Source organism: Muscardinus avellanarius (genome assembly GCF_963383645.1).
Source record: "Muscardinus avellanarius genome assembly, chromosome: 5".
Lineage (NCBI taxonomy): Eukaryota > Metazoa > Chordata > Mammalia > Rodentia > Gliridae > Muscardinus > Muscardinus avellanarius.
In genome coordinates, this window is record NC_137790.1 from 103,406,289 (window position 1) to 103,432,944 (window position 26,656).

Below are 26,656 nucleotides of genomic sequence, written 5' to 3' on the forward strand. Positions count from 1 at the left end.
TTGGAGGCGGAGACAGGAGGTTCACGCAGGTTTGAAGCCAGCCGCGCTGGCTTAAGAGATCCTGTTTCCAAATAAAAACTATAAAAATAGGTCTGGGAGTGTAGCCCGGAGGTAGAAGGGTTTCCAGGAACCCCAATACCACACACACAAAAAATTATTCAGAAAGTTAATTACAGGGAGGAATCCATAAGAACCATGGCCAATATACAACAGGAAAGGTTTGCTTCATGCCATGTGACACATATTTAGGAAACAAGCTGCCAGACATTCACTAGATGTGTTACAACAGTCTTTTTCATTATGACACTATTTGTTGAATACCCACACCACATTCTCTTAATTCTTATTTCTACCACATCAATTAGGTATTGAGGTGTGGCCAAAGAAATTGTAAACATTGCATAGGAAGTGGCCCAGGTGGAACCAAGCATGGCCCGTTTGTCAAAGTTCATGTTCTTCCCTGCCATACTGTTAATCCTGCTTACTCATAGTTTTGATCGGAATCACTAGCAAATTTTACACCATGGAGATCATGCACTGCGACAAAATCAAATTCCTTCTTACCTAAATCTGCTTCCTCATGTTGAAAAACAACATTTTTTTTTTTTTTTTGGTGGTGGTACTGGGGTTCCTGGAAGCCCTTCTACCTCCGGGCTACACTCCCAGACCTCTTTTTACATTTTATATTTGGAAACAGGGTCTCCTAAGCCAGCGCGCGTGGCTGGCTTCGAACCTGCACGATCCTCCTGTCTCTGCCTCCCAAGCGCGGGGATTACAAGCGTGCGCCACCACGCCCGGCGAAAAACAACATTTCTTAGCCTGTATTTTGCCTCCAGTTGAAATGATCAAGAGACGTCTTACTCAAACCTTTCCCTCCTAATCCAAACAAAACTAAACCATGGGCCAGGTGCAGTGTGGTGCAAGCCTACAATCCCAGCCAGTTGGGGGTCGATAAAAGAGACTTGCAAGTCCAGGACCAGCCTGGGCAACTTCGTAAGACACCGTCTCAAAATAAAATGGCTGAGGATGTAGCATGACAATAGAAAACCCCTGGGCTCACTCTCCAGTAAAATAAATAAATAAAACAAGCAAGAAACACAAATATCCAACAGATAAAGATCTATAAATGTAGGAGACCATTTAGTTAAAGGAACAAGACACCATTTTTGCTCCATCCCTGCTCACAAGTTCTTTAAGGTCTATGTTTCAGTCCTTCTCAATGTAAGAAACACAGATTGCGGGGTTGGCAAAACCTCCTCAGCTATTCATTAAACTCTAGAAATATGTCTTACTATAAGCTCATGTGCTCTTACTGACATTTACATTTTGTCAAATTAATTTGAGCGGTTTTATCAATTCATCTTTAAAGAGCCTTCAGCTACTTACATCTACTATTATCATTTACATCTACAATGATGGATTTCTCCATTCGCTTAGAATTTCCAATATAACATGTAATTGTTCTCTTCTATTTTCTTACAATAACAGGAGTAGCTGGTACTCAAGTGTTAGATAAACAGGCACGCCACACCCCCACACTCACACTGTCAAAGGGACGCCTCCGTGGGGACTGGCTCTGCCACTGACTGCACAACATAGCAGGAAGGAAGTCAGCATAATTATAAACGCCTGTGTTGCAATCCTAGTTCTAGTCAAGGCCTGAGCTCCCTCATATGCAAAATTAGAGACATAAGTAACCTATTTGGCATACAGCACAGTATACGCGGTAATTATTACCACTATTAACACAACCAGTAACACAAAAGTAGATGGGGCTGTTTTAGGCAGCTGCCTCATTATTTGTTGATTTGTGATTGGATAAGTCACTATCTCTTATCTTACCTTTCTTTCTTCTACTAGAGATTGAACCCAAGAACATTCTACCTCCAAGTTACACCTCCAATTCCTTTTTAAATTTTTTGTTTGAAACAGGGTCTTGCTAATTCACTGAGTATTTCACTAAGTTGCCAAGGCCAGCCTTGAACCTCTGATCCTTTTGTCTCAGCCTCCCAAGTACTGAGATCACAGGTATGCACCAACTGTCTCTTCTGTAACAGCTTTATTGAGATATAACACGAAATCTGCCCTTTTAAAGTATGTGATGGAGTATATTTTAGTACATTCAAAGAGTTGTCATCTTTACCACTGTCAACTTAAAAATATTTTCAGTATACCAAAACACTATGCCCATTAGCAGCTGGTCACTCTCCATTACTCCCTCTCCTAGCCCTTGAAACTAATAGGTTTCTATGAATTTGTGTGCTGTGAAAATTTCTTGTAAATGTGATGACATAATATGTAGCTCTTATGTCTGACTCTTACTTAGCATCTTGTTTGCAAAGTTTATCTGTGTTTTAGCATATATCTGTATTTCATTCTTATGGGTGAATAAAAATTCAGTGTACAGACACATCACATTATGTTTATCCATTCATAAGTTAATGAACATCTGAACTATAATCCCACTGTGAACATTCCTGTCCAAGTCATATGTTTTCCAGTCCACTTGATTATAGTATCTGATGGGTTATATGGTGACTTTATATTGAACCATTTGAGAAACTGCAAAAACTGTTTTCCAAAGTGGGTGCACCACTTTACATTAACACATGCAGTGTATGAGTGTTCCAATATTTCCCCATCCTCAACTCTTCCTATTATTTTTTTATTATAACTATTAGTTTGTGTGAAGTGTATTGCACTAAAGTTTTTATTTAAATTTCTCTGATGGCTAATGATGGTCAGCATCTTTTCAAATGTTAATTGGCTACATGTATATCTTCTTCAGATAAATATTAGTGGCAAATACCTGTAACCAGTACTTAGGAGACTGAAGCAGAGGATAACAGGTTCCAGGCCAGCCTCAGCAATTTAGTGAGATCCTGTTTAAAAATGAAATAGGACTGGGGTCTAGCTTATAAGGAGAATGTCCCTGGATTCAATTCCCAGTACCAGGGGGGTTGGGAGGGAGAGAATGTATTCCTAGAATCTGTTTTAGTTCTTATGTTTATGATCTATTTTAAAAGTTTTATTGGTGGATTGTAGTCATACATATTAAATGGGGTACAAACTAATGTATGTGTACCTATGTTCATAGCTGCACAATTCACCATTGCCAAACTATGGAACCAGCCAAGATGTCCATCAACATATGAATGGATTACAAAACTGTGAGATATGTACACAATGGAATTTTACTCAGCCATAAAGAAAACCACAATCACACCATTTACAGAGAAATGCACAAACCTGGAGAACATTATGCTAAGTGAGATTAGTCAATCACACACTTTTTTAAGAAAGAAATCAGATGTCTCCCTAATATGCCGAAGCTACGGAGAAAATGGGTCACAGGAGAAAGAGATACTATAGATGGTGATGATCTTCTCAGTTAATTTATATTTGTGATGTAAGGTGGTATAAGATTGTTATACCAGTTTCCATATGTGGATATCCAGTTGTCCTAGCACCACCTCCTGAAAGGATTAGTTTTTCCTCCACTGAATTGTACTCCTCTTTAATTAATTAATTAATTTATTTATTTATTTATTGGTAGTGGGGATAGAACCCAGGGGAAATCTACTTACGAGCTACATCCCCAGCCCTTTTTTTTTAATTCTTTATTTTAAGACAGGGTCTCATTGAGTTGCAAAGGGCCTCACTAAGTAGCTGAGGCTGGCCACAAACCACGATCCTCCTGTCTTAGCCTCCCAATTACTGGGATTACAAGCGTGCGCCACCATGCCTGGCTACTCTTTCTCTTTTTAATACACATACAAAGCATTGCAACACTTGCAGGTACAAATCAGTCTGATCTTGCTATTTTCTAACTCTTAGGGGCTAAGTCACTCTACTGGAACCTACAAATCTCAGAAACATATATATGAACTTCTCTATACAGCCAAACATCACTAATGACAGAGATCTGCTCTATGAAATATGTCATTAGGTTATTTTATTGTTGGGTAAAATCATAGGGTGACATTTATGATGCCACTAGTGGATACAATCTTAAAGGATTATGTTGTCAGTCATTGGCTGAAATGTTATGTGTATAGACCATACTGACAATTTAAACTTCAGAAATCACTAAAATTTATGAACATTCATCAAGTACCTACTATGTGTCTGGCAGGATTCTAGATGCTATGATACAACCCATAAAAGACACTAAGAATTCTCGGGAATGGTTATGAGATGCATTGTTTCTCATGATAGAGAAGAGACCAAAGTGCCAAAGGTACAGAAAGAACAGCACACCATTTCAATGCTGGAGGTTGCAAAGGGTCATATGAGGAGGGGCATCTGACCAGAAAGAATGATCAATCTGTCAAAGAAGAGAGTGTACCACATAGGGAAATTTAACATGATAGCGTAAGGGTGGGGGATGACAGGTAAAAGTACACCTTGAAAGGTAAGCAAGGTTGAATATTAACAATCTTATACCACACTATAGAACTCTACTTATATGTGATGGACACCCAACTCTAGACCTGAACACAAAATCCACTTATGATTTAGAAAGGAGATTGTGGAAATAAAATGTTGAATTAACTAGCATAGGGACAAACTAGTTCTGAGTACTTCAAACATACGTCCAAGCTGGAGGAAACTATGTGTGTGTGTGTATGTATCTGTGTCTTTCCTTCCACACTGCATGACAGCAATATACCTGGCTCCTTAGATCTCTTGGGGATGACAAGTCTTCTAAGACATTTTATGCTTTGTCCAATCTCTTTATTTCTTTGAAATATGTATGCCACCAGCCTTAAAGAAGTGGCACACACATCCTATTGACTTTTCAATTCAATTTTCTTTGTATTAACAATTTGTTTTTCTCAGACATTTTGCTAGGATATATCATTAAAATACAGTCTATCACAGAAGGTCAATAAACTCTAGGTACATCTTGATCAAGGAGCCCAATCAAAACAAAGTTGTACACATGCTTTACAGACTGCTTCTCCAACTTTTAAAATTCCAAATAAAAAAATTATTCCATTTTTACTATTCTCTGAATATCTTCTAGAACTTTCTACCATAAACATCAACTAGGAAGGAATGGTACTAAGCTTCTACCATCAGTTTTATGAAAGTGGGCTTTTAGCCCTGCTTTCTTCCCTTTCTGCTTTTCAGTGTAAATTTTTCAGAATAAAAAATATGCCATAGTCACACATTCCCCATTTTGCCTTTTGCCTAGGACTCTCAACAAACATTCTACATATAATCACAGCAATTCCACTAGCAAGAAAAAGCACACTGCAGTTTATCTCTATGAGAATGTTCATTTTTATAAGCTGGGCATGGTGGCGCACACTTGTATCCCAGCATTCGGGAGGCAGAGACCAGAGGATCACGGTTTGCCGACAGCCTTGACTACTTAGCGAGGCTCTTTTCAATTCAGTAAGACCCTGTTTCAAAATAAAGAATAAAAAAAATAAACCTGGAAGTGCAGCTCAGAGGTAGAATGTCACTGGGTTCTATCCCCAGTACTGCTCAATAAGTAAATAAATAGGCTAAAAAATAGGGCTGGGGGTGTAGCTCAGAAGTACAATGCCCTGGGTTCCATCCCTAGTGCTGCCAAAAAAAAAAAAAAAAAAAAAAAAAAAGAATGTACATGTTTAAACTGGTATTCATTAAATGAACTTTTTGCATAAAAGGAGGTGCTATTTTTGTAGTCACAACGGTGAAAACTACATTGTATCCAAATGAAATGATACATTTCTTCCAAATAAATGAGTAAGAGAAAAAATGGAATTCTACATTCCTTGTTCTTTTCTGTTAACTGACTGGTGAGATGAATGTTGCTCATCATCTATGTCCTGCTAGAGAATCCCTTCTCCTTCCAGTGATTCTTATTTGCAAAGAGCTGTATATACAAAAAATGTATTTATGTTCAAAAGGAAGAAAGCAGGCCAACACTCTGGCTACTGAAAAGAAAAGAAAAGAAAAGAAAAGAAAAGAAAAGAAAAGAAAAGAAAAGAAAAGAAAAGAAAAGAAAAAAAAATGGATTCACATTAAAGTAATGATGGAAAAAATGAAATGAGAGTGACTATAGTATGTTTTACACAGTGAAGAAATGAGTAGCTTCCTACATTAGAGAAGAATAAGTCTTTGGTTTCTGTGCTTCAACAGTATTCCTATGTAGCTGCCAATGTTTTTCACTCTAGTAAAAATCATTAAATCCTGTAAATTACAGATTTTTTGGACCATTTTAAAAGTAGAAGCAGGGCTGTGGATGTAGCCGAGTAATAGAACACTTGCCTATCATACAAGAAAGAACCTAGGTTCCATCCCCAGCACTTTTATTGAGAGAGAGAGAGAGAGAGAGAGAGAGAGAGAGAGAGAGAGAGAGAGGGAGAGAGATGGAGAGAAAGAAACAGAGAAAGCCAGGCATGTAATCACGGGCTTGTGAGCCTGAGACAGAAAGACTGCACAGGTTCGAAGCCAGTCTCAGCTACTTAGTGAAACCCTGTTTCTAAATTTAAAAATATATTTAAAAAAATAGGTCTGGGATTATAGCCCGGACTTAGAAAGCCTCTGGGTTCCACCCCCAGTACCACAAGAAAAGAAAAGAAAAGAAAAGAAAAGAAAAGAAAAGAAAAGAAAAGAAAAGAGAAAAAGGGAAGGAAGGAAGGAAGGAAGGAAGGAAGGAAGGAAGGAAGGAAGGAAGGAAGGAAGGAAACAGAGAAAGATATCAAAGAATGGGGTGGGGTGGATATCCACAAAAACATAATAAAAAAATTGCCATAGTGATTATCATCTTTGGATAGTATAATTATGAATCATTTCTTTATATATTCTTCTGGAATTCTTTCCTAATTTTTTCCCAATGAATATATGATGCTCTTATAGTCGGGGAACAATGAAGAAAGGAGGAAAAATGAAAGAAATAGTTGATTGTTAAGGTCTTTGAAAAGGTAACGGATGAGGAAAACGCAGGAGGATATGGATATTGTGGTAAGACTAGGACAAACATTCAAGTATACACAGACATCCACTCTCTTCCCCAACCCTGGCATTCATAACTTATCAGTTAGAGAAACATAACTTTATCCCGTAAAACATTTTTCTCTTCAAATACATTTCTGAGATTGTTAGTGTCATCATTTTGCTTAAGAAAGAACCAAAAATCAGAGAAATTTAAGAATAAACATTCAAGTTCTCAAATCCTACCTAGTAATTCACCAAACCCAGACTGCATCACATTGTAGAAAAATAGGAGTCTCCTAACAGGGGCAGGCCCTATTTATATTAACATGTCACCTTTCATATTTTTACTAACAAGGTTTATAAACACTTCCCCCCCAGAAAACTGTAGTACAGATGGAAGCAAATTTCTGAAACAAGAGACTACACAAAGGAACCACACCCAGTGAAAACCCAACTTGGCCGAGGGCAGCCCAGTGTCCTTCTGTATCTCCCTCCCTGACTCTCTGGCTCAACAAGTGGGAAGTGTCATGTACTGCCACAAAATAATGCCAAGTCTAGTATTGTCATCACTCAACTCACGAGGCAGTTTTTGAAGACTCAACACATATTTTGCTGGAACAATGACATAACGAATGGAGAAGCTCATCAAACACCCTACCTGTGAGACATAGCCCGGAGGCACATGGATGGGAGGGATGGATCCATTGGGTGACATCATAGGAACTTCAGCAGGTCCTAAAAGAGGTACGAACAAACTATTAGGAGCTGAAGAAATAGACATCATTCAAAATAATCATTGCTATTTTCAATATGCTATCAAACTGAAGATAAACATTTATTAATTTTCTTTTTAGTAACTGGCATATCCTGCCTTACCTGAAACTATGAATAAAAAAATTTTGGATGTACAACTCAAGGAAAACAAGCAAAACATATATAAAAATAAAATCACTCAGAGCATCTTTTTAAGTATTTAATGACTCTCAGCACAAATTCCATAAACCAAGACTTCTCGGTGAATAGTAACCTAAAAGAGTAGAACAAATAAGTTTTATTTATTTTTCTCTTTAAAAATATATTATTAGCATGTTTTAACAAATAAATTTTGAAATAATCTTTCCATGTTTTGGTTTATGTTCAGCTATATATATTCATTTTCAATAAGTTACTATAATATGCCATTATTTTGAAAGAGGAAAAAACTTCTAAAATATTCCAAACTAGAATTATTTGGTTTGCATCTGAAATGGTTTGAAGGGATCATATTTCTAAATTAGACACTAACAGGACACTCATGTCAAATTCATTTGAATTATTTCACAGTAAAGCATTGAATTTTTTTTTAAAAAAAAGCACTAATTAACAATAGTTTCAAAATATTTAACTCAAAGAATACTAATCACATGTCTAAGGCAAACTAATGAATGGGCAGTTGACACTCAGTTACCTAAGACATAAAGTTAATAGTTAGTTACAGAGAAACTGATTATCATAATATCAAAATCAACCTGACACCCCTCCAAAGATCCTATGATTACATAAAAAAGTAGAGATGGGGGTATAGCTCGGAGGTAGAATGCCCCTGGGTTCCATCCCCAGTGCCACACACACACACACACACAAAAAGTGAAATAATCTAGAAGTGAAATGACCTCGGGTTTTTTTCATTTGATAGCTGATTCCCCAATTTAATAAACACCACCCATATGTCAATCCAAAGATATGGATTTTAATGCATTGTGACATCCAGCTCCAAGCACCTTGAGCTATTTGTTTGCTTTCTCCTAATTTGTGCTGTGCTATCTGCAATGAAAACTGAACACCTAGAACAAAAACCAAGAGAAACATAACATTACTTGGCATTTGGTGCTGCGCTTACATGTAAACAAAAGGCGCCTCTCATATCATAGCACATCCCAGTGTTAGGACACAAGAGAAGATACAGGAGGGAGCTGGGGAGGGGGACACTGATATACACATGAACAGGTCAGCAGATACAGCAGGTAAATACACAGGAGCAGAGCAAAAAAGGTGTACTATTCATGTGAAATCCATGAGCGTTTACTGCAAGTTCATGAGCAAGTCACCAAATCGTGGAACTATCTGAACATCTTCATACCTGTACAAAACCAGTGGTCTCTCACACGTTAATATACTAGCAATAATTTAAAGAAAAATATAATAATTGGGCCTGGTGGTGCATACCTCTGATCCCAATATTTGGGGGGCTGAGATGGGAGAATCCCAAATCTGAAGCTAGCCGTGAGCAACTTAGAGGGACTCTGTTTCAAAATAAAAAAGGGCTGGGGCTGTAGATGAGAGGCATAACATCCCTGGGTTCAATCTTCAGTATCACAAAATAGTAAAAGTTTAAAAGTATAAGAATGAATCACTGGGGACTGAAGGTATAGCTCCACGGTAGAGCATGTACTCAGCCTGTCCAGGGCTCTGAGTTCAATCTCCAGCACTAACCCGCACCCTAAAACGAATGACTCATTGTGGTGCCTCCTCTTTTTGGTGTAACACAACCAGCATCACCAATGGCACGAGTTTCTCAGTTCACCTTTCACATGCGCTGCAGCTGTTCTGCCATAACCATCAAGACGTCTAGGTGTTTACTTCATGTTCCTCTCTGATTCGTCTCACTCAGCCTAAGCGCCATCTAAAGTCCAGGTGTGGGTGCACGCACACAGAAGGTATCAGGACCACATTCTCTGCCCGGTTTTACACCTGGCTCACTGTTCACACTGCCTGTGTAACTGAACAGTTCATTTTAATTCACTTAGCCCCTCTAAGCCTCACTCCCCAAAAGTTATAAATGAGAATAACACTTCCTACTTCCTGGATCAAGTTTAAAGTTTAAACTCAACAATATTTGCAGAAGTACTGACGACAGAGTATGGCACAATCACTCACTGAGACATTACCCAGCATCATGCTTTACAATGGCTTTTATAATTTTATTGATAGCTTTTTGTTTCTTTTTTCTTTTTTGGTTAATTACACCTTAAGTACAAAATTTTAAAATATCCTATAAACCTGAAACACATAAAATCAGTAAGAAAACACATTGTACAATATTGACTTAAGTAAGTAGCAATCCTTCCTCGTCAGGTGAAATATCAAATATTTCATGGAATAGGCACGAAGTATTCCCTCAATAAAATATTGCTTTTTATTCGTCAAAATGTATGTCAGGCCGGGCGTGGCGACGCACACTTGTAATCCCAGCGCTTGGGAGGTGGAGACAGGAGGATCACGCAGGTTCTAAGCCAGCCTCACTGGTTTAAGAGACCCTGTTTCCAAATAAAAATATAAAATAGGTCTGGGAGTGTAGCCAGGAGGTAGAAGGGCTTCCAGAAACCCCAATACTACTAAAAAAAAATTAATTAGTTAAAAAATAAATTAATTAATTAAATTAAAATAGATCTGGGAGTGTAGCCCGGAGGTAGAAGGGTTCCCAGGAACCCTAGTACTAAAAAAAAAAAAAAAAAAAAGTATGTCAGTCTCTTAATCCCAGCCATGACCCTTAAAACTGCTAAAATCATTTGTATAAATGCTTCAAAGAATGTAGGACACTTAAATGATTTACAGCTATAAAATGTTTTCTTCCTTGGCCTTGATTTCAAAAGAGCCAAATGACTTTAACATGCTTCATCCCCCTTCCCCTTGTCACTGGTCAACAAACCATTTCAAAGGACATTTTCAGATAGACAGTGATTGCTTCCTAAGCTCAAAGGGCCTTGGAGACCCAGAAATAAACCATTGTACCCACAGGTTCTTAGGACTTTAAAATCCAGCAACATAAAATCCCACTCACAATGGTAGTGTGAGAACATTATCTTCATAAACACTTATCTCCCAACCATTGAGTTCTCTGCTCAACTGTTTGAGAATGCCCCATAATCCGTCTCTGAGTAAAACACAAATTTCCCCTCGTAAACATCTAGGGATAGGTTCCTTTTTATCTTTTATCCATATTCTTGTACAAACAAAACTTAAAGGCTACAACCTCTAGAATATGATTTTTAGAAGTTCTCACCAGGTGTGGCAGTGCATGCTTGTATTCCCAGTACTGAGACAGGAAGATCGTGATTCACAGACAGCCTCGGCTACTTAGTAAGGCCTTCTGCAACTCAGTCAGACCTTGTTTCAAAATAAAGAGTTAAAAAGAAAAAAAATAGGGTTGGGGGTATAGCTAGAAGGTGGAATGCCCCTGGGTTCCATTCCCAGTACCACAAAAAAAAAAAGAAAAGAAAAGAAGGTTCTCTTTCTTTTTTTTTTTTTTTTAAATTGGTGCACTGTATTCATACATCATAGTGGGATACAAACTTTTGTAGACATACATGTACACATCGCCCAGTCGGCCCCCACCCGATCCCCACCCCATTCTCTCCCCATCGCTCCCTCACATGCTTGGCTTAGTGGTTGACATCTAGTATTATAGCAATTTATCCAAAATTAAAAATGATAATCTCACATAACAGTTTCATTTGTCTGATACCAAGCTTTTGATGACTTAAAGATAACATTTCAATATTTCTTTTTACTTTCTTTCTTACCAGAGAATATTTTTTTCCTATTTTTTTTAGGTGAAACTATCATATATTTATATATTTATTTTTCAGAAAAAAATCTATCCTAATATGGAATATGGACTCTAGATACCCAAAACGATCTTGAAAAAGAACAAAGCTAGAAGATATATATTTTCTGATTTCAAACCATATAAAGCTACAATAATTGAAACAGTGTAGTACTATTCTAAAGGCAGATATATAAACCATTGGAGTTAAATAAAAGCCTAGAGATAAATTCTTCCCTATATTGTCAAGTTATTTTTGACAAGGTTTCCACGAACATTTGGTGGTAGAAATAATAATCTTTTAACTAAATATTGTTGAAAAATAATAATTACATGGAAAAGAATAAAATTGGACCCTTACCTAATCCCATATACAAATATTAACTCAAAATAGATAAAGACCTAAATATAAATCTTAAGACTATAAACTTTTAGGAGAAAATCTGGGTCATAAAACCTCACAACACTGAAATTGGCAGTGATTTCTTGGATATGATTTCAATGGCACAGGCAACAGAAGAGTATACAAACTCCCTAAAAAATAAAAAAAAATATTGTATATCCAAAGACAATGTAAACAGAGTTAACAGTTACTAATAGAATGGGATAAAATATTTCCAAATGCTATATCTGAAGGTATATTAATATTCCAACTAGAAATCCTAAAAATTAACAACAATAAAGGCAAACAATACCATTTAGAGATAGGTAAAAGACTAACATAAATAATGAATCTCCACAGATAACCAATCTTAGTTGACTGTTGGATGGAAACTCTTGTTTCTCTGGTTCTGGTGTGTGTTACCTATTTCTTCTTTGTAGTTAATCTCTTTGAGTATTTTCTCTAGTGCTGGTTTTGAAGACATAAATTCCTTCAGTTTCTGTTTGTCATGGAAGCTTCTTATTTCTCCATCTAATTTGATAGAAAGTTTTGCTGGGTAGGAAATTTTTGGCTGGAAGTTATTTTCTTTCAGAGTTTGGAATATGTTACTCCAAGCCCTTCTGGCTCTCATGACTTGGTTTGGGAAGTCTGGAGTGATTCTAATTGGTTTGCCTCTGAATGTCACTTGGCCCTTTGTTTTTGTTGCCTTTAAGATTCTCTGCTTGGCTTCCACAGTGGTCATTTTGACAATTATGTGGCGTGGGGATCCTCTTCTCCAATCCTGTCTAAAGGGAGTTCTATAAGTTTCCTGGATCTGTGTATCAACCTCTTGCTCTATGTTTGGAAAATTTTCTGCTATTACTTTCTTGAAGAGATTGTTGATCCCTTTGGTTTCACTTCTTTTCCCTCCTCTATTCCAATTATTCTTAGGTTAACTCTTTTAAAATGGGCCCATATTTCTTCAATGTCAGATTCCTGCTGTCGGATATTTTTTCCTAGATTAGTAACTATGTGTTCATTTTTGGAATGATCATCTTCTAAGAGCGAGATTCTGTTCTCCATGTGGTCTAATCGGTTGTTTGTGCTTTGAATTCAGGCCTTTACTTCATTAATTGCATCCTTTATCTCTTTTTGGCTCTCTCTGAGTTCCACCTCTATTATTTCTACAGTTATTTTCCTGATTTGATCTTCTAGAAATCTCTGATTTTCTGTTTTATCGGGTTCTGATGTTGTGGGGTTGTGGGCATTCATTGCTCCAGTATTATTCCTCTTTCCCATGATTTCGGAAGTTTGTGCCTTCTCTGGGTTCTTCCCTTGGGTCACTATGACTTCACGTAAGGTGCTCTGGATCTCGAGTCTGTAGTATCTCAGACCCCACTACTCCTTTACTGGGTTGTATCACAGAGTCTCTGACCCAGGGAGTCCCTTCTTTCTACCTTTGTAATAATAAAACTGCTTAAGCGTGCAGCAATACAGTTCTCTAAATTAGCTAAGAACAAGAACCCATGGCAACATCAAATCATTACAACTTCAACTCTCAAAAGTTCCTTATTTTGCCTGGGCAAGGTAGAGCCTCCCTGTAACCCAGTAACGTGGGAGGCTGAGACAAGAGGATATTCGGTTTGGGGCCAGCCACCACAATTCAATGAGACCCTCAGTAATTTGGAACAGTGAGATCCTGTTCCAAAACAACATATAAAAAGGGCTTGGGGTGTAGTTCAGAGGTAGAATATTGTTGGATTCAATCCCTAATACTTTAAAAAGAAAAAAAAAGAATTTCTTATTTTAGTTGAATAAGATCTGAGACATAAAAAAGACATCAGGTTGGTTTACAGTCATGAAAACATTTAACTTTAACAATATATATAATATATGTAATATATAATTTAACATTTTTTTTAAAAGGTCTCACTAAGTTACTAAGGCTGGCCTTAAATCTGCAAGCCTCCTCTCTCAGCCTCCCAAGTACTAGGATTATAGGTGTGTGCCACTATACCTGGCTCATTCTCTTACATCTTAAAAGCCTTCTAGCACTGTTAATGAATTGAGTTTTCACTGACTTATAGCAAACCTTGAACCAGAAAAGATTAGAGAGCAGTATAATTATTTAATCAGCAGTAATTAATGCAATAATCCTAGGACCTGATGCACACATTACATAGTCTAAAAGAAAGCCAGCTATAACGTTCTTGTGGAACCTCACTCTCCTGAGCCCCGACCGCGCTGCAGGCCATTCTGCCACCTTCTGTTTCTTCACGGCAACTGTGGATTCTCCTGCTCCAGGGTGGTACTCGGTCGTGTCAGAACACTCACCCACCCTGGGAGCAGACATGACTAGACTGATATACAAAAAAGGAGAACCTAAAAGTGGTGGATCCAGGGTATAAATCGTCATTTAAAACAGCCATTAATATACTATAATGTTAGGCATTTTTAAGGTTTTATTTTGTTTGGCTCTTTTGCTTTGATGCTTTTTGGTGTTTTACTTGTTTGCTTTTCCAGTGCTGGGGACAGAACCTAGGGTGCTCTATCACTGAGCTGCATGCCCGGCCCTTTTAATTTTTTTTATTTTAAGACTGAATCTCACCAAGTTACTGAGGCTGTCCTCAAACTTGTGATCCTCCTGCCTCAGCATTCCAGTAATTGGGATTATAAATATGTACCATTGTGTCCAACAAATGGTATTTGGTATAAGCTGTGTATTCATCATAGATAAACAGATGTGAGAAAATTGATTTTATCATTGATTGTCTATAAACTTGGTACTTGTGTCTCCAAATGGTTATTTTTCAATAACAGAAAAAGATCACATTCTCCCCTTATTCACTTAAATATTATCTTATTCAAAAAAGATATAAGGTTGAGATCACAACAGAGCAAGACCCATCAAGTCTACTAGTTATATGCCCAAAAGAACTGAAAAGAAATACTCAAACCTAATTACAGGCATACACATAGTAGCACTGTTTACAACAGTTAAAAGGTAAAGACAACCAAAGTGTTCATGAGGAGATTAATAAAATGTATATGCGCCAACAGTGGAAATATCAGGCAGCCATAAGAAGGAATGAAGTAGTGATACATGCTACAACAGGAATGAACCTGGGACGCTATGTTAAGCCAGGTGTGGTGGCACATACCTGCAACCCCAGGACTTGGGAGGCTGAGATGGGAAGAGCACAGGTTGGAGAAGCCTCAGCAATTTAGTGTGGCTCTCCCAACTGAGTGAGACTCGGCTTCAAAGTGAAAACGTAAACTAGGTCTGGGAGTGAAGCTCAGAGAGAGAATGCCCTTGGGTTCAATTCCTAATACAAATAGATAGAAAAACAGATGATAGATGATAGATTATACGTAGTTAGGTAGGTTGATTGATTGGGCTATAGCTCAGAGCTAGAAATGTCCCTGGCTTAGTCTCCAGTACCTAAAAAAATAAAATAAAATAAAATAAAAACTATGTTATGTAAAAGAGAGCAGACTCAAAAAGTCCTCCATATTAGATGGTTCCATTCACATCAACATTCAGAATAAGTAACTCCATTGAGAGGGCTAGGGATGTAGTTCAGTGGTAGAGTGCTTGTCTGGCATCATGAGGCCCTGGGTTGATTCCCAGGACTACAAAAATAATAATAACACTAATAATAATACCGTAGAAACAGAGGTCTGATGAGAGGTTGCCCAGAGCTGTAGAAAAGGTGGGGCGGGGGAGGGGTGGGGAGCAACTGCTCAGTGAGTATGGAGTTGTTTGGGGGGAATATAAATATTTTGGAACTAGACAGAGGTAGTTATGGCATAACATGGTGAGTGTGTGAATGTGCGAAGTTCCAAGAAATTAGAAGTTAATTTTATGGCATATGCATTTCATGAGTTTTTAAAAAGGAAAAGAAATCTTTAAAAAGATATTAAGAATTTTTTAAAAGATTTTTTTCAGGCTTTAATTGTGCATTCTTCTTTTTAATATTTTTTTATTGGTACATTGTAGTCATACATTTTAATGGGATAAAAGACGGTGGAGACATACATGCACACATCACCAATTAGCCCTTCCAACCCCCATCCCATTCCTTCCCCATCTCTCCTTCCCATGCTTGGCTTAGTGGCTGTCTTTGATATGTTTAAGTACATCATATGCTTACAAAAAAAGTGTTAAACACATAACCATGGGCAGGTAACAGAGTAAAACTGGGCTAAAATCACTAAAAATCAAATTAATATAATCCCCTAAAGCACATCTTCATTCTATATTCATTCATATCTGGGAGGATGCTATTTCTAGACACTGGGCTATGAAAAGAACAATAAATGCATTCTCTGCAAGTAATTGATGTTTTAACTAAGGGGATAGAGACATACAAACAAATACAAGGTATCTGAGACACCATCTAAATTTAGCAAGATTGTAAAAGATTATCATCCCATGGAAACATAAGTAAGGACATAACTGGAACACTTAAAAGGCCTTTAGGAGTTAGTGGAGTTCTCACTACAGATAAAGACAATGAGACACAAAAGAAAACTGCCAGTGAAAACAGGCAGGAGATGCCACAATAAAGAAGGAAATGGGATTACTCTAGGCTTCAGCCCAGCACTGCTTCTCATTTTACTTTCCTTTGTAAGATTTGTTACTCCGCTGCTGCGAACTCCCTCCCTCTCAAGGTGCCATTTGCACAAAAGCTGAGTAAAGATGACACTTTTCTCTGGCTGAGATAAGATGAGGGGAATGCCTATGATGGTCTCTCCAACCTGAAGCTTCTTCTCAAAGGCATCCTGCCAGAGACATTTGTAAACAAGTCAGTCTTGCTAATCCAAAATGCAAGTATCTTTCCAAACATTCGTCTTTGAACTTATTTTGGTTCTTAGGTGTTCCAAGAGCATCAGAATTGGGAAGACCAGGGTTTAATTCTTGCTTAAGACTTAAACTTTTTAACGGGGAATACCAAGAATTGACCTCAGAGGTAATCTACCTGTGATCTATACCTGCAGCCGTATAATATGGGTTTATTTTGAAGCAAGGTCTTACTAAGTTGCTAAGGCGAGCCTCTGATCCTCCTGTCTCAGCCTCCCAGGTTACCGGGATCACAGGTACACACCACCACTCTTGGATGACTTAAACCTCTTGAATCCAAATTTTCTTCAGTTTCAACATAATTGAGATACCTACCCAATTATCTACTTTGTCGCATCATTTTAAAGTTTAAATGTTAAAGAAAATCTCTATAATTGGTGCATGAACATCTAGTGCTATGTATCTATTAGTTAATATTTTATTGAATTCAACTCAATAAATATTTATTATACAAGATGCTGTAAGGGATTAAAAGTCACACAGGATCTTACAACAGATACATAAACAATGAACTAAAAAGCAGCAGCAGCAGTTGGTCTTATGAGAGGCAAAAGAGCTAGACAGTAATCCTTTAGAGTAGGTGGGAGAATATTCAGACTGGCAATGAATGGTAAAGGGAGTTGGAAAGTCCATTTACAACGGGCATGATGAGCTAAAGAGGTTTAAAAAGAACTTGATTTAAATTCAAGGGTACAGAAATGCAAGCTCTAAGATTGTCAGAGATATCAGGTACCAGGACAGAGGCCTGTAATACAACCCTCACTGCAGCTTTTAAAACGCTTCGTTCAGTTCAACAAACCTTTGTTAAACCCAATGTAGCTGCCAGGCCCTGTGTAGTACGCCAAGGACACAATGACATTTCTGTTCTTAATTATGGAGAGAATGGCATGCTGAGTGAGTAATGCACAGGTGCACAGGCTGTGGGGGAAGGGAAGGCCGGCTTGGTTTCCTGCTTCTGGGCTGAGGTTCCTGAGAAACTCTGGGTCTCAGCGTGGAGTCAGGGACACAGCCCAGACATCTCAGCAGCGAGCACTTGGAGTATCTAGTATAGTGCCAGGAACCATTCAAGTATTAGGTGGAAAGCCTAAGAGAAAAGGTGCAAGTTGATCTTTGGAAAAACATAAACAAACAGTGGGTTCATTCACATATCCAGCCTGAGGTGCACACTGGATCTCCCAGGATCTTAAGGCCCTTCTCTTTGAGTTAAACTTTATCGTCCTGTCCAAATTAAGAACATAATTTACTCAGACTACAAAAACATTCGGTATCACCTTGTCAGTTAGACTTACTTAAAATGAATACTAAGATTTTTGTCAATCACTTCTTTTGTTTTTGTTTTGTACGTGGGATAGAAGAACCAAGGGGCATTCTACCTCTGAGCTACACTCCAAGAACTTTTTATTATTTTATTTTGAAACAGGGTCTCACTAAGATGCTGAGGTTGGCCTTGAATCTGCACTCCTCTTGTCTCAGCCTCCCAAAGACAGAATTACAGATGTGCCCTGCCAGTCTTTCTTTGTTTATCCTTAATGTCAGGTTTGAAATGGTGGGCCACCTGTGGATAAGCTTATTTGTACTTAAAACAGTACCCTGTTAATCTCAATGCTCTGAAGAATGACACATAGACAACTCAATATTGTTAAAAGACTTCTGGTTTTTTTTGGGGGGGGGGTGGTACTGGGGATAAAATCTAGGGGTAGCCTACCTTCAAGCTATACCTCCATTCCTTTTTTATATTTTTTTATATTTAAACGGGGTCTCTCAAAGTTACTGAGGCCAGTCTCAAACCTGCAATCCTCATGTCTCAGCACCCCAAGTACTGGTACTAGAAATGTGTGCCACTGTGCCCCGTGGGCTTCTAATATGTTACACAGATGAGTCTCTGAAGATATTACCAGCAAATTTAAGACAAAGGCATCAGAAAAGGCCCTAAGCACTTGGTTTCAAACCGTTGAAAGCACATAATTCTTGGCATGTTTTCAAGAGCTTCCCACATGAGTCCTCATACAGAATACAAAAGACCCATCAGACCCATCAGGTTTTTAGCTAATAACTTCGAGAGGATACTTCTTGGGAAGGTGGGTAGGAATAGGTAAGCACTTTTCCTAGCAGAATCCTCTTAACTGAAGATAAAAATTTAAATTTTTAAATTTTATTTTACATGCCCTGAGGGAAAAAATGTAGGCTGATGCTGTTAATGCTTAATATTCAATTTCATTGTGTGTGTGTGGCGGGGGGTGGGGGTTACTGGGGATTGAACCCAGGGCATTCTACTTCCAAGCTACACCCCCAGCCCTATTTTTTATTCTTTATTTTGAAACAGGGTCTCAGTAAGTTGCAAAGGGCCTAAGTAGCTTAGGCTGGCCACAAACCTGGATCCTCCTGTCCCAGCCTCCCAAATGCTGGGATTATAAGCATGCTCCACCAAGCCAGATCAATCTCATTATTTTGTAGAGAAAACAATCAGAAAAATAAAATAAATACTTCATTACAAGATGAGGCAGAGAGAGCAGCTGTGAGCCTTGCAGTCAGGGATGGGTAGAAACCGTTCACCGTGGGCCTGGACACAGAAAGGGGTTGCCTATCCTCCCTCATCAGCTTTCTCCGCTATAGAGAGGAGTTACAAAAGAGACCAGGGATGAATAGAATCTTGTCTCCTCTTCCTCCTCAGGCCCCCAAGGACATCCCACTTGTCTGGCTATAAGGTCCTCTTCTTTCAAGAGGGACAGAGGAGTGAGCAAAGGGCAGCACTGGGAATCGATATTTGCATTACAAGGCTGTGAAGTTAGGGGCAAGTGTGTACCTCCTATTTTATCTGTGCTCATCTTGACAACTCCAAGTCCGTGCTCTAGTGGAGTAAGCAGGAAAATCATACTGAAATTGTTGACCACACAACAAAATGGGGTGCATTCCTTGCAAGCTCTGTTTTATATTACTCATCTGCTACAAATAAAAGAACATTAACAGTATCCCAGACCCAAAAGCTGTCTGAAAAATAATAATTATAATACTGTCGATGATGATGATGTAGAGCTTTGCCACCATAGCATCTCAGTGTGTTCATGGGAGTTCAATTATTTTTCCCTTTAATGAAGTTTACAAAACAAACCACAGAAGATCCCTTTCAACTACCCTCAGCACTGTGTCTTCCCTCTGCAAGTGGGTGTGCCATAAAGGAAGGGCTCCGAAGACATTCTGAAGGCATTTTATTGACAGAATTCCACCGTGGTTTACTAGCTTAGTCCTCTTAGCCCATGCACTTGAAATGTAAAGGCCAGAGAGAATCTGAGTCCTGGACCCATGAGCTAGAGCTACTGAATAAATCGAGTTCTTACAGGAACGGAAAAAAAGACAACAACCAAATGTTCCATAAAATAGAGCCACAGTTATTACCTAATGGCATTCCTCTCCGTCTAGAAGTGGCTCCCTCACTCATAGTCACCCACATTCACCTGGAAGTTTTCTCAATCTTCTAAAATTAACTTTAATTTTACAAAGGTGTTCTGGTTGCTAATAAAAATCTTCTAAATTGTCCAGTGGCTTGGATCTAATAATGTGCTTTGAGATGGCTGTGTTCAGTTTACAATTCCAGCCTCTGATATACCTAGCCACACCAGAAAGGTCTCCGTGCTGATTCACTGCTGCTTTTCCTGAGCTGAAAAGCCAGATTCTTTTTAAGAAAACAGGTACATTTTTAAAGTGAGCTCACTGAGTCAGCTACCAGGCTTGAGTATACCAGTCATGAAAGACTCAGACTAGGCCATTCTGGGATAGGTAATAGTCTCCCCACTAGAATAAGGATAAGGAAAGAAGGACAAGAAGGCAGAATTATCATGTGTTCAATTAAAAACATGAAAGTACATGCAAATGGGGGCTTTACATGCAGCACCACTGATGAAGCAAGACTATAACCAGAAACACATATAAATTGAGTGACTCATGGCAAAACTTTGAGATTAATGTTTTACGGACACTTTTCTTTCCAGACTCCTCTATGCAGATTAAGCTGTGAGGACTGAGAAGACAGAAGGTGTTTTTCTTTTTCATTTATATACTCGTCACTGCTTTGAGAAACCACTGTGGTTTGTGCTTTGATCCCCCCATGTCACCCCTAAAATAATCTATATGTACATACGTCCACCTGTCCTGAGGTCCACTGAGGCGCAAACCTCCAGAACACACATGCTTTAAAAGAGCAAAACAAAGTCAAAGCACTGGGGTGAAAATTCCTGACCAGAGACCAAGGCCAGGTCTACTGTGCAGTCAGTGTGTCCTGCCACATGCCACCAAGGGGAGAACTGCAATAAAGAAAGGACAGCTCAGGGGCAGAAAATTGAGCCTCGCCTTGAAGAAGAGGGCAAGAACCAGGCAGACGCCTGACATGGAAGAAAAAGACAAAAGAAGAGGAAATAATCTGGTGGCGTGGGGGAAAATTACCAACAAAGCAGAAAAACCACACCTAGAAAACAGATGGTCCCAAATACCTCCACAGAGTGGCTTTCCCATTGTCCCTGCAGTGCATTGAAAGGCCTGTGGCCACAGCGCTCGGTGATGTTTAGAATGGAAACTCATAAAAAGCACCACAGGAAGGAATCACAGGCTGGTTACTGCTCCTTTTTGACTTTCTTAAAATATTTTTAGATGTTTCTTTTTTAAAAGTTCCTTCCCCCTAAAAACTAGACGGCTGTATGGAGATAGGTGTTTGAGCTGCATGGCCTCGGACAAGTCACAACTGCCCATATTATTTGCAAAGGAAAAGAAAAGGGACCAAATGATTTCTACTCTTCCTTGTAGAGTGCTATGCTGGGTAGTAGGCGTGACATTTGGGGCCATGCCTCCAGATTCTAAAACGTGGAGTTTTGCTGATATTCCCTAAAATCCTTCCTGCTTTAATTCTCAAATATTTATTGCATTAGAAATTCTGTGTCCTTCTGAAAATGTAGGTTTCCAAATCTCTAGATCTTTTCCATTTTCTACAAATGCTATACCACCACCACCACCACCACCACCACCACCACCACCACCACTACTACTACCAGACACTCCCATTGACACTGATGTGGGTGTTCTTTGGACCAGTTCAGAGGAATAAGGGCCTAGAAATAACATAATAAAACAAATAACAGATGGAAAAAAAATCAATACTTTCAAGATCCTGAAGCATACCTCATTTGTAGTTACTTTGAGACCAATTAGTTGAGTCTTAATTTCAGCACAATGCTTAAAAATGAACAGGGGGGAGGAGAGGACGTTAGCAGAATGCCATAAATTTTATCGTATTAATGAGTATTTAATTGAAAGTACTTCAACTAACAAAATTAGAATTTGGATAAAATAATTCTCCAGCTTTTATCATAGTAAAGCAACTATTATTGTGGTTCTATGGCAACAAAATGATCAAAGGACTTTATATAATATAGAATAATAAACACTATTAAAAACAGTCTGGGCAATTACTGCATTTATTTATATGCTCACTGGCCCTTGTGCTGTTTTAATATGAAAGATTATGTATCTATGAATAGGGAAAGAGTGTTTGATATTCTACCTCTTTTCAACATTTTAGTTGACAGCTAAGATCACAGAATCTGAATTCTCGTAGGGATCTTAAAAGTCATCCAGACTAATTCCCAACTTAAGGCTTGAACTGCTCAACAGGATCTCTAGCAAATGGCTGGAATACTTCAGATAACAGAGTTCACAGTCTCTCTAAGGCAACAAAATTCCAGTTTTTAACAATTGCAATTGGCTAGGAATCTTTAAATAAGCAGAGATATGAATTCTTTACCTAAAAGCCATGCAAACTAGATTTAACAGCAGTTTCATGAAAAGATCCTCTGGATGCCTGGACAGTTAAACCTTATCAACCCTCCTCTTCTACAGACAAAATCATTTGGCGCTTGTAATCCCAGTTCTTGGGAGGCTGACACAGGAGGATCAGGTTCATGGCCAGCCTCAGCTACTTAGTGAGACCATGTTTTAAAATAAACAATTTAAAAAATGGGGCTGGGGGTGTGGCCCAGAGGCAGAATCCCCCTGGGTTCAATCCCAGCACCACCAAAAAAAAAAAAAAGGGGAATTTCTTTGCTTTCTCCTTTTATGATATATGGCTTCCAACCACATCTTCCTTGGCCCTTCCAACAGTTTCAGTGACCCCTTTTAAAATCAGATTTGAAAAACACAACATTTTGTCAATCCCTGTATGCCCACCATTAAAGCCCTGATGTAATCATAGCCAAGTTCAGGAAGAAACAAGGGCATCTCCCCACTCCCGTAGAGGCCGGTTGTCCAATGGGAATGACTTGCCATGACTTCCATCCCTCTAGTGACTTAAAGGCCTCTGCTTGAAAATCAAACCCAGTGCAGAATTAGATCTGCAAACTGGGCTCCCCAGGTTCAGACCCAAAAGAAACCACGCTTTCACTGATTCTTCATCCTGAGTTAGATAGATTTGAGATCCTTGGTGTTCATATCAGCACTGTCCTCACTAAATATCTATTTTCATGTGTATGTTATAAATAATTTCATATACCACTTGTAATCATTAAATTATAGTTATAGTTTTTACTGTCATGTGAAATCATAATATGAATTTCATATATACTCCATAACTCTAACCCAAAGGTTTTTCTAACAGGATAATAGGGCATTAAACACAATACTTTCTTATTTTCAATCCTGTTACAAATGTTTCTGCAGAAAAAGCTCAGCTCTCTTATGTGTCTAAAAATAATGACTTGATGATTCTACATATGGGTAACATACCCAAAAAGCAAGTAACTTCTCAACTGACATTTCTCTCACTTGAGGCAGAAAAAAATATATATTTTTCTTCCCTATGACCTTAATTTGGCTTTCTGAAGATCACATCCATTTGGCCTGTCACATGCAAGTCTTTTCAATTTTTTGCACTTAGTTAAAATCTTAACTAAAACAAAGTATACAAGCTGAGCGTGGTGGCACACACTTGTAATCCCAGCATTTGGGAGGCTGAGACCGGAGGATTGTGGTTCGCAGACAGCCTCAGATACTACTTAGTGAGGCCCTTTGCAACTCAGTGAGACCCTGTTTCTAAATAAAGAATAAAAAATAGGGCTGGGGGAGCCGGGCATGGTGGCACACACTTGTAATCACAGCGCTTGGGAGGCTGAGACAAGAGGATCACACAGGTTCGAAGCCAGCCTCAGTACTTAGTGAGGCTCTAGCAACTTAATGAGATCCTGTTTCCAAATAAAGTATAAAATAGGTCTGGAAATATAGCACAAAGGTAGAAAAACCCCTGGGGAACGTTCCATCCCCAGCATCCCCATCCCCCAAAAAAACCCAACAACAACAAAAGAAAACAAAACAAAAATAGGGCTGGGGGTGTAGCTCAGAGGTAGAATGCCCCCAGGTTCCACCCCCAGTACTGCAAAAAAAAAAAAAAAAAATCAGAAGTATTAAGAAAAATCTAATGATTTATTCTACTGAAATGTCAGTAACTTGATAGCTTATATTTATACTACTATGTGAAGAAATGAATAGTTAATAATCTGCCAATAAAGTTTGTGATACACATTAATTTCAGAAGATATTTCTATGTTCCTACTTTTTACCTTAAATTTCGTGAATTTTCTAAAAGTGCCAATATAATTCATGAAATACTATGGAAAGTTTTACCCAGAGATGCTTACTACTTTTTTTCTCCCCAGTACTGGGGATGAGACCCAGAAACATTCTACCTCCAAGCTACACCCCGAGTCCTATTTTTTTATTTTTGAAACAGAGTCTCACTGAGTAGCAAAGGGCTTTCCTAAGTAATTGAAGCTGTCTGTGAACCATGATCCTCTGGTCTCTGCCTCCCGAATGCTGGGATTACAAGTGTGCAACACCATACCCAGCCCAGAGATCTTTACTTCTATTTTATCTTTTTTAAAAAAAATATTTTTTCCCTGTTATGAGAACTAGTTTCCTCACTTATCCCACTCTGCAGGTTCTTCATGAGGACTTTTCATGGTATAATCATATTGTGCTGGGCTTTCTCAACTAATGAGGTATCCCAGAGGGATTTTTATTGAAAAGGAAACAAACTTCATTGATGTTTACTAGTGTTTAGAGTCCATAATCCCTCTTCTAGTCCAAGAGAATAAGGTGAAGGGGAAGAAATAAGACATATGTTTATGTGTAGCACAGGGCCATATCTTTGTAAATGCTACACTTCATCATACATTAAAAACCTATCAAACCAGGCATCAGGTACACACTTGTAATCCCAGTACTTGGGAGGCGGAGAAAGGAAGATCACAGGTTCACAGCCAACCTCAGCTACTTAGTGAGGCCCTCTAAAATTCAGTGAGACCCTGATTCAAAATAAATAAGAAAAAATAGCGCTGGGAGGTATAGACCAGAGGTAGAATGTTTCAGGGCTCAATCCCCAGTACCCCCCTTACACACACATAAAAAAGATACCATCAATAAGAAACAATATAATTTTGCATGCCATTAAGAAAAAAAATCCTGCCTACTTGCATTCAATAAAACTGATATTCAATAAAATATATGTCAATCCAATATTTAAAAAGAGTAAGAAAACATTTTTTAGAAATCATTATAGTACATAGTTGGAGAAGAAAATGAAAGAAATCAGAAACTATACATTTCTAATCTGTAGACATGCTCAATGACCCAATCAGAGTAGCTAGTATCAAAAAACTATGTTGACTTTGTCAGGTCGCAAATTTCCACTAACCCAATAAGAAGCTAATAATATAAGATTCAGCTTTAAGTCTAATGTATTAGAAATTCTCAATGTTCAATTTCTGCACCAAACATCCAAATTACAATTATAATAGCCGATCTAAATAAATGCACCCTACTCCTTTGCTCCCCTAACCCAAAATTGATGTCCAATGTACTTCAGCTGGTATTCAGTGTTATCACAACCGGATTATCTGTCTCACTTCAGTTAAGCTAAACATGAAGCAGTTTTTAAGTTTTGTGTTATCCTTGGAAGTATCTACAATGTATTTAAAATAAAAAAGACAAGTCACTGTCTCCTTTTAAAGAAGTAGCAGTCTCATAGCTCCCTACGCCTAAAACTGAAGCCACTAATATTTAGCAAAGTTAAAAAAAATTCAAAAGTTTTCTATATCTCTGGATCAACTGGGTATAAACAGTGTCAATAAAAGCATGGTTCATCCCCATGGACCATATGATACATCTGATTTGCACTAAAATGCCAGCTAATCTTACAAATATATGTGCTTTCTAAAGTATAGACTCACCGTATTAAGAAATACTGCGTTATTCCACATTTTTAAAACTATTTTCCTTCAGTAGTTCTTAGAATACAGTAGCCAATAAATTATACTTTGCACTCAACATATGCACTGTATTCTCCATTGATTTCCCAGTTACCCACACCCACCCGCCCAGGCTTACCCTCTGGGAAAAGGCTATATGCAAAGGACTTAAAATAAATATATGTATTATTCCATGGCTTTTGAAAACTGCATTCCTGACAATGGGCAGTATGTCAAACCTGAACTATGATTGCTATAATTGCAGAGTAAATATATTATAGTTCAAACTACAATTGTTCTCCAGAAGTTGGCAGAAATGCAAGATTCCTTGAATTTGTGCTTCATCATATGCTTTTCTTCCCAGGTGCTCATATCACAGCATTCTTAATGTTAGCCACAGGAAAGAAGAAAAGCATTTTCATCCCATCATCATAAAGAAATACATGGTTGAAGTTGAGCATGGTGGCTCACGTTTGTAATTCCAGCATTTGGGAGGCTGAGACAGGAGAATCGTGGTTCTTGGTCAGCCTCACCTCCTAGTGAGGCCCTTTGCAACTCAGTGAGACCCTGTTTCAAAATACAGAATAAAAAATAGGGCTGGGGGTATAGTCCTGGGTTCCGTCCCCAGTACA

At 38.3% G+C, this 26,656-nt stretch overlaps 1 protein-coding gene across 1 annotated transcript in view; it reads right to left on the bottom strand.

The window, feature by feature from the left end:
• Window positions 1–26,656, bottom strand: part of FNDC3B (fibronectin type III domain containing 3B) — a gene marked incomplete at both ends in the record, with an annotated part of 288,711 nt that overhangs the window by 161,261 nt on the left and 100,794 nt on the right. The window contains one exon of the mRNA XM_080696168.1: window positions 7,592–7,668. Coding sequence (XP_080552294.1) covers window positions 7,592–7,668 — 77 coding nt within the window. The remainder of the gene's footprint in view (window positions 1–7,591; window positions 7,669–26,656) is intronic.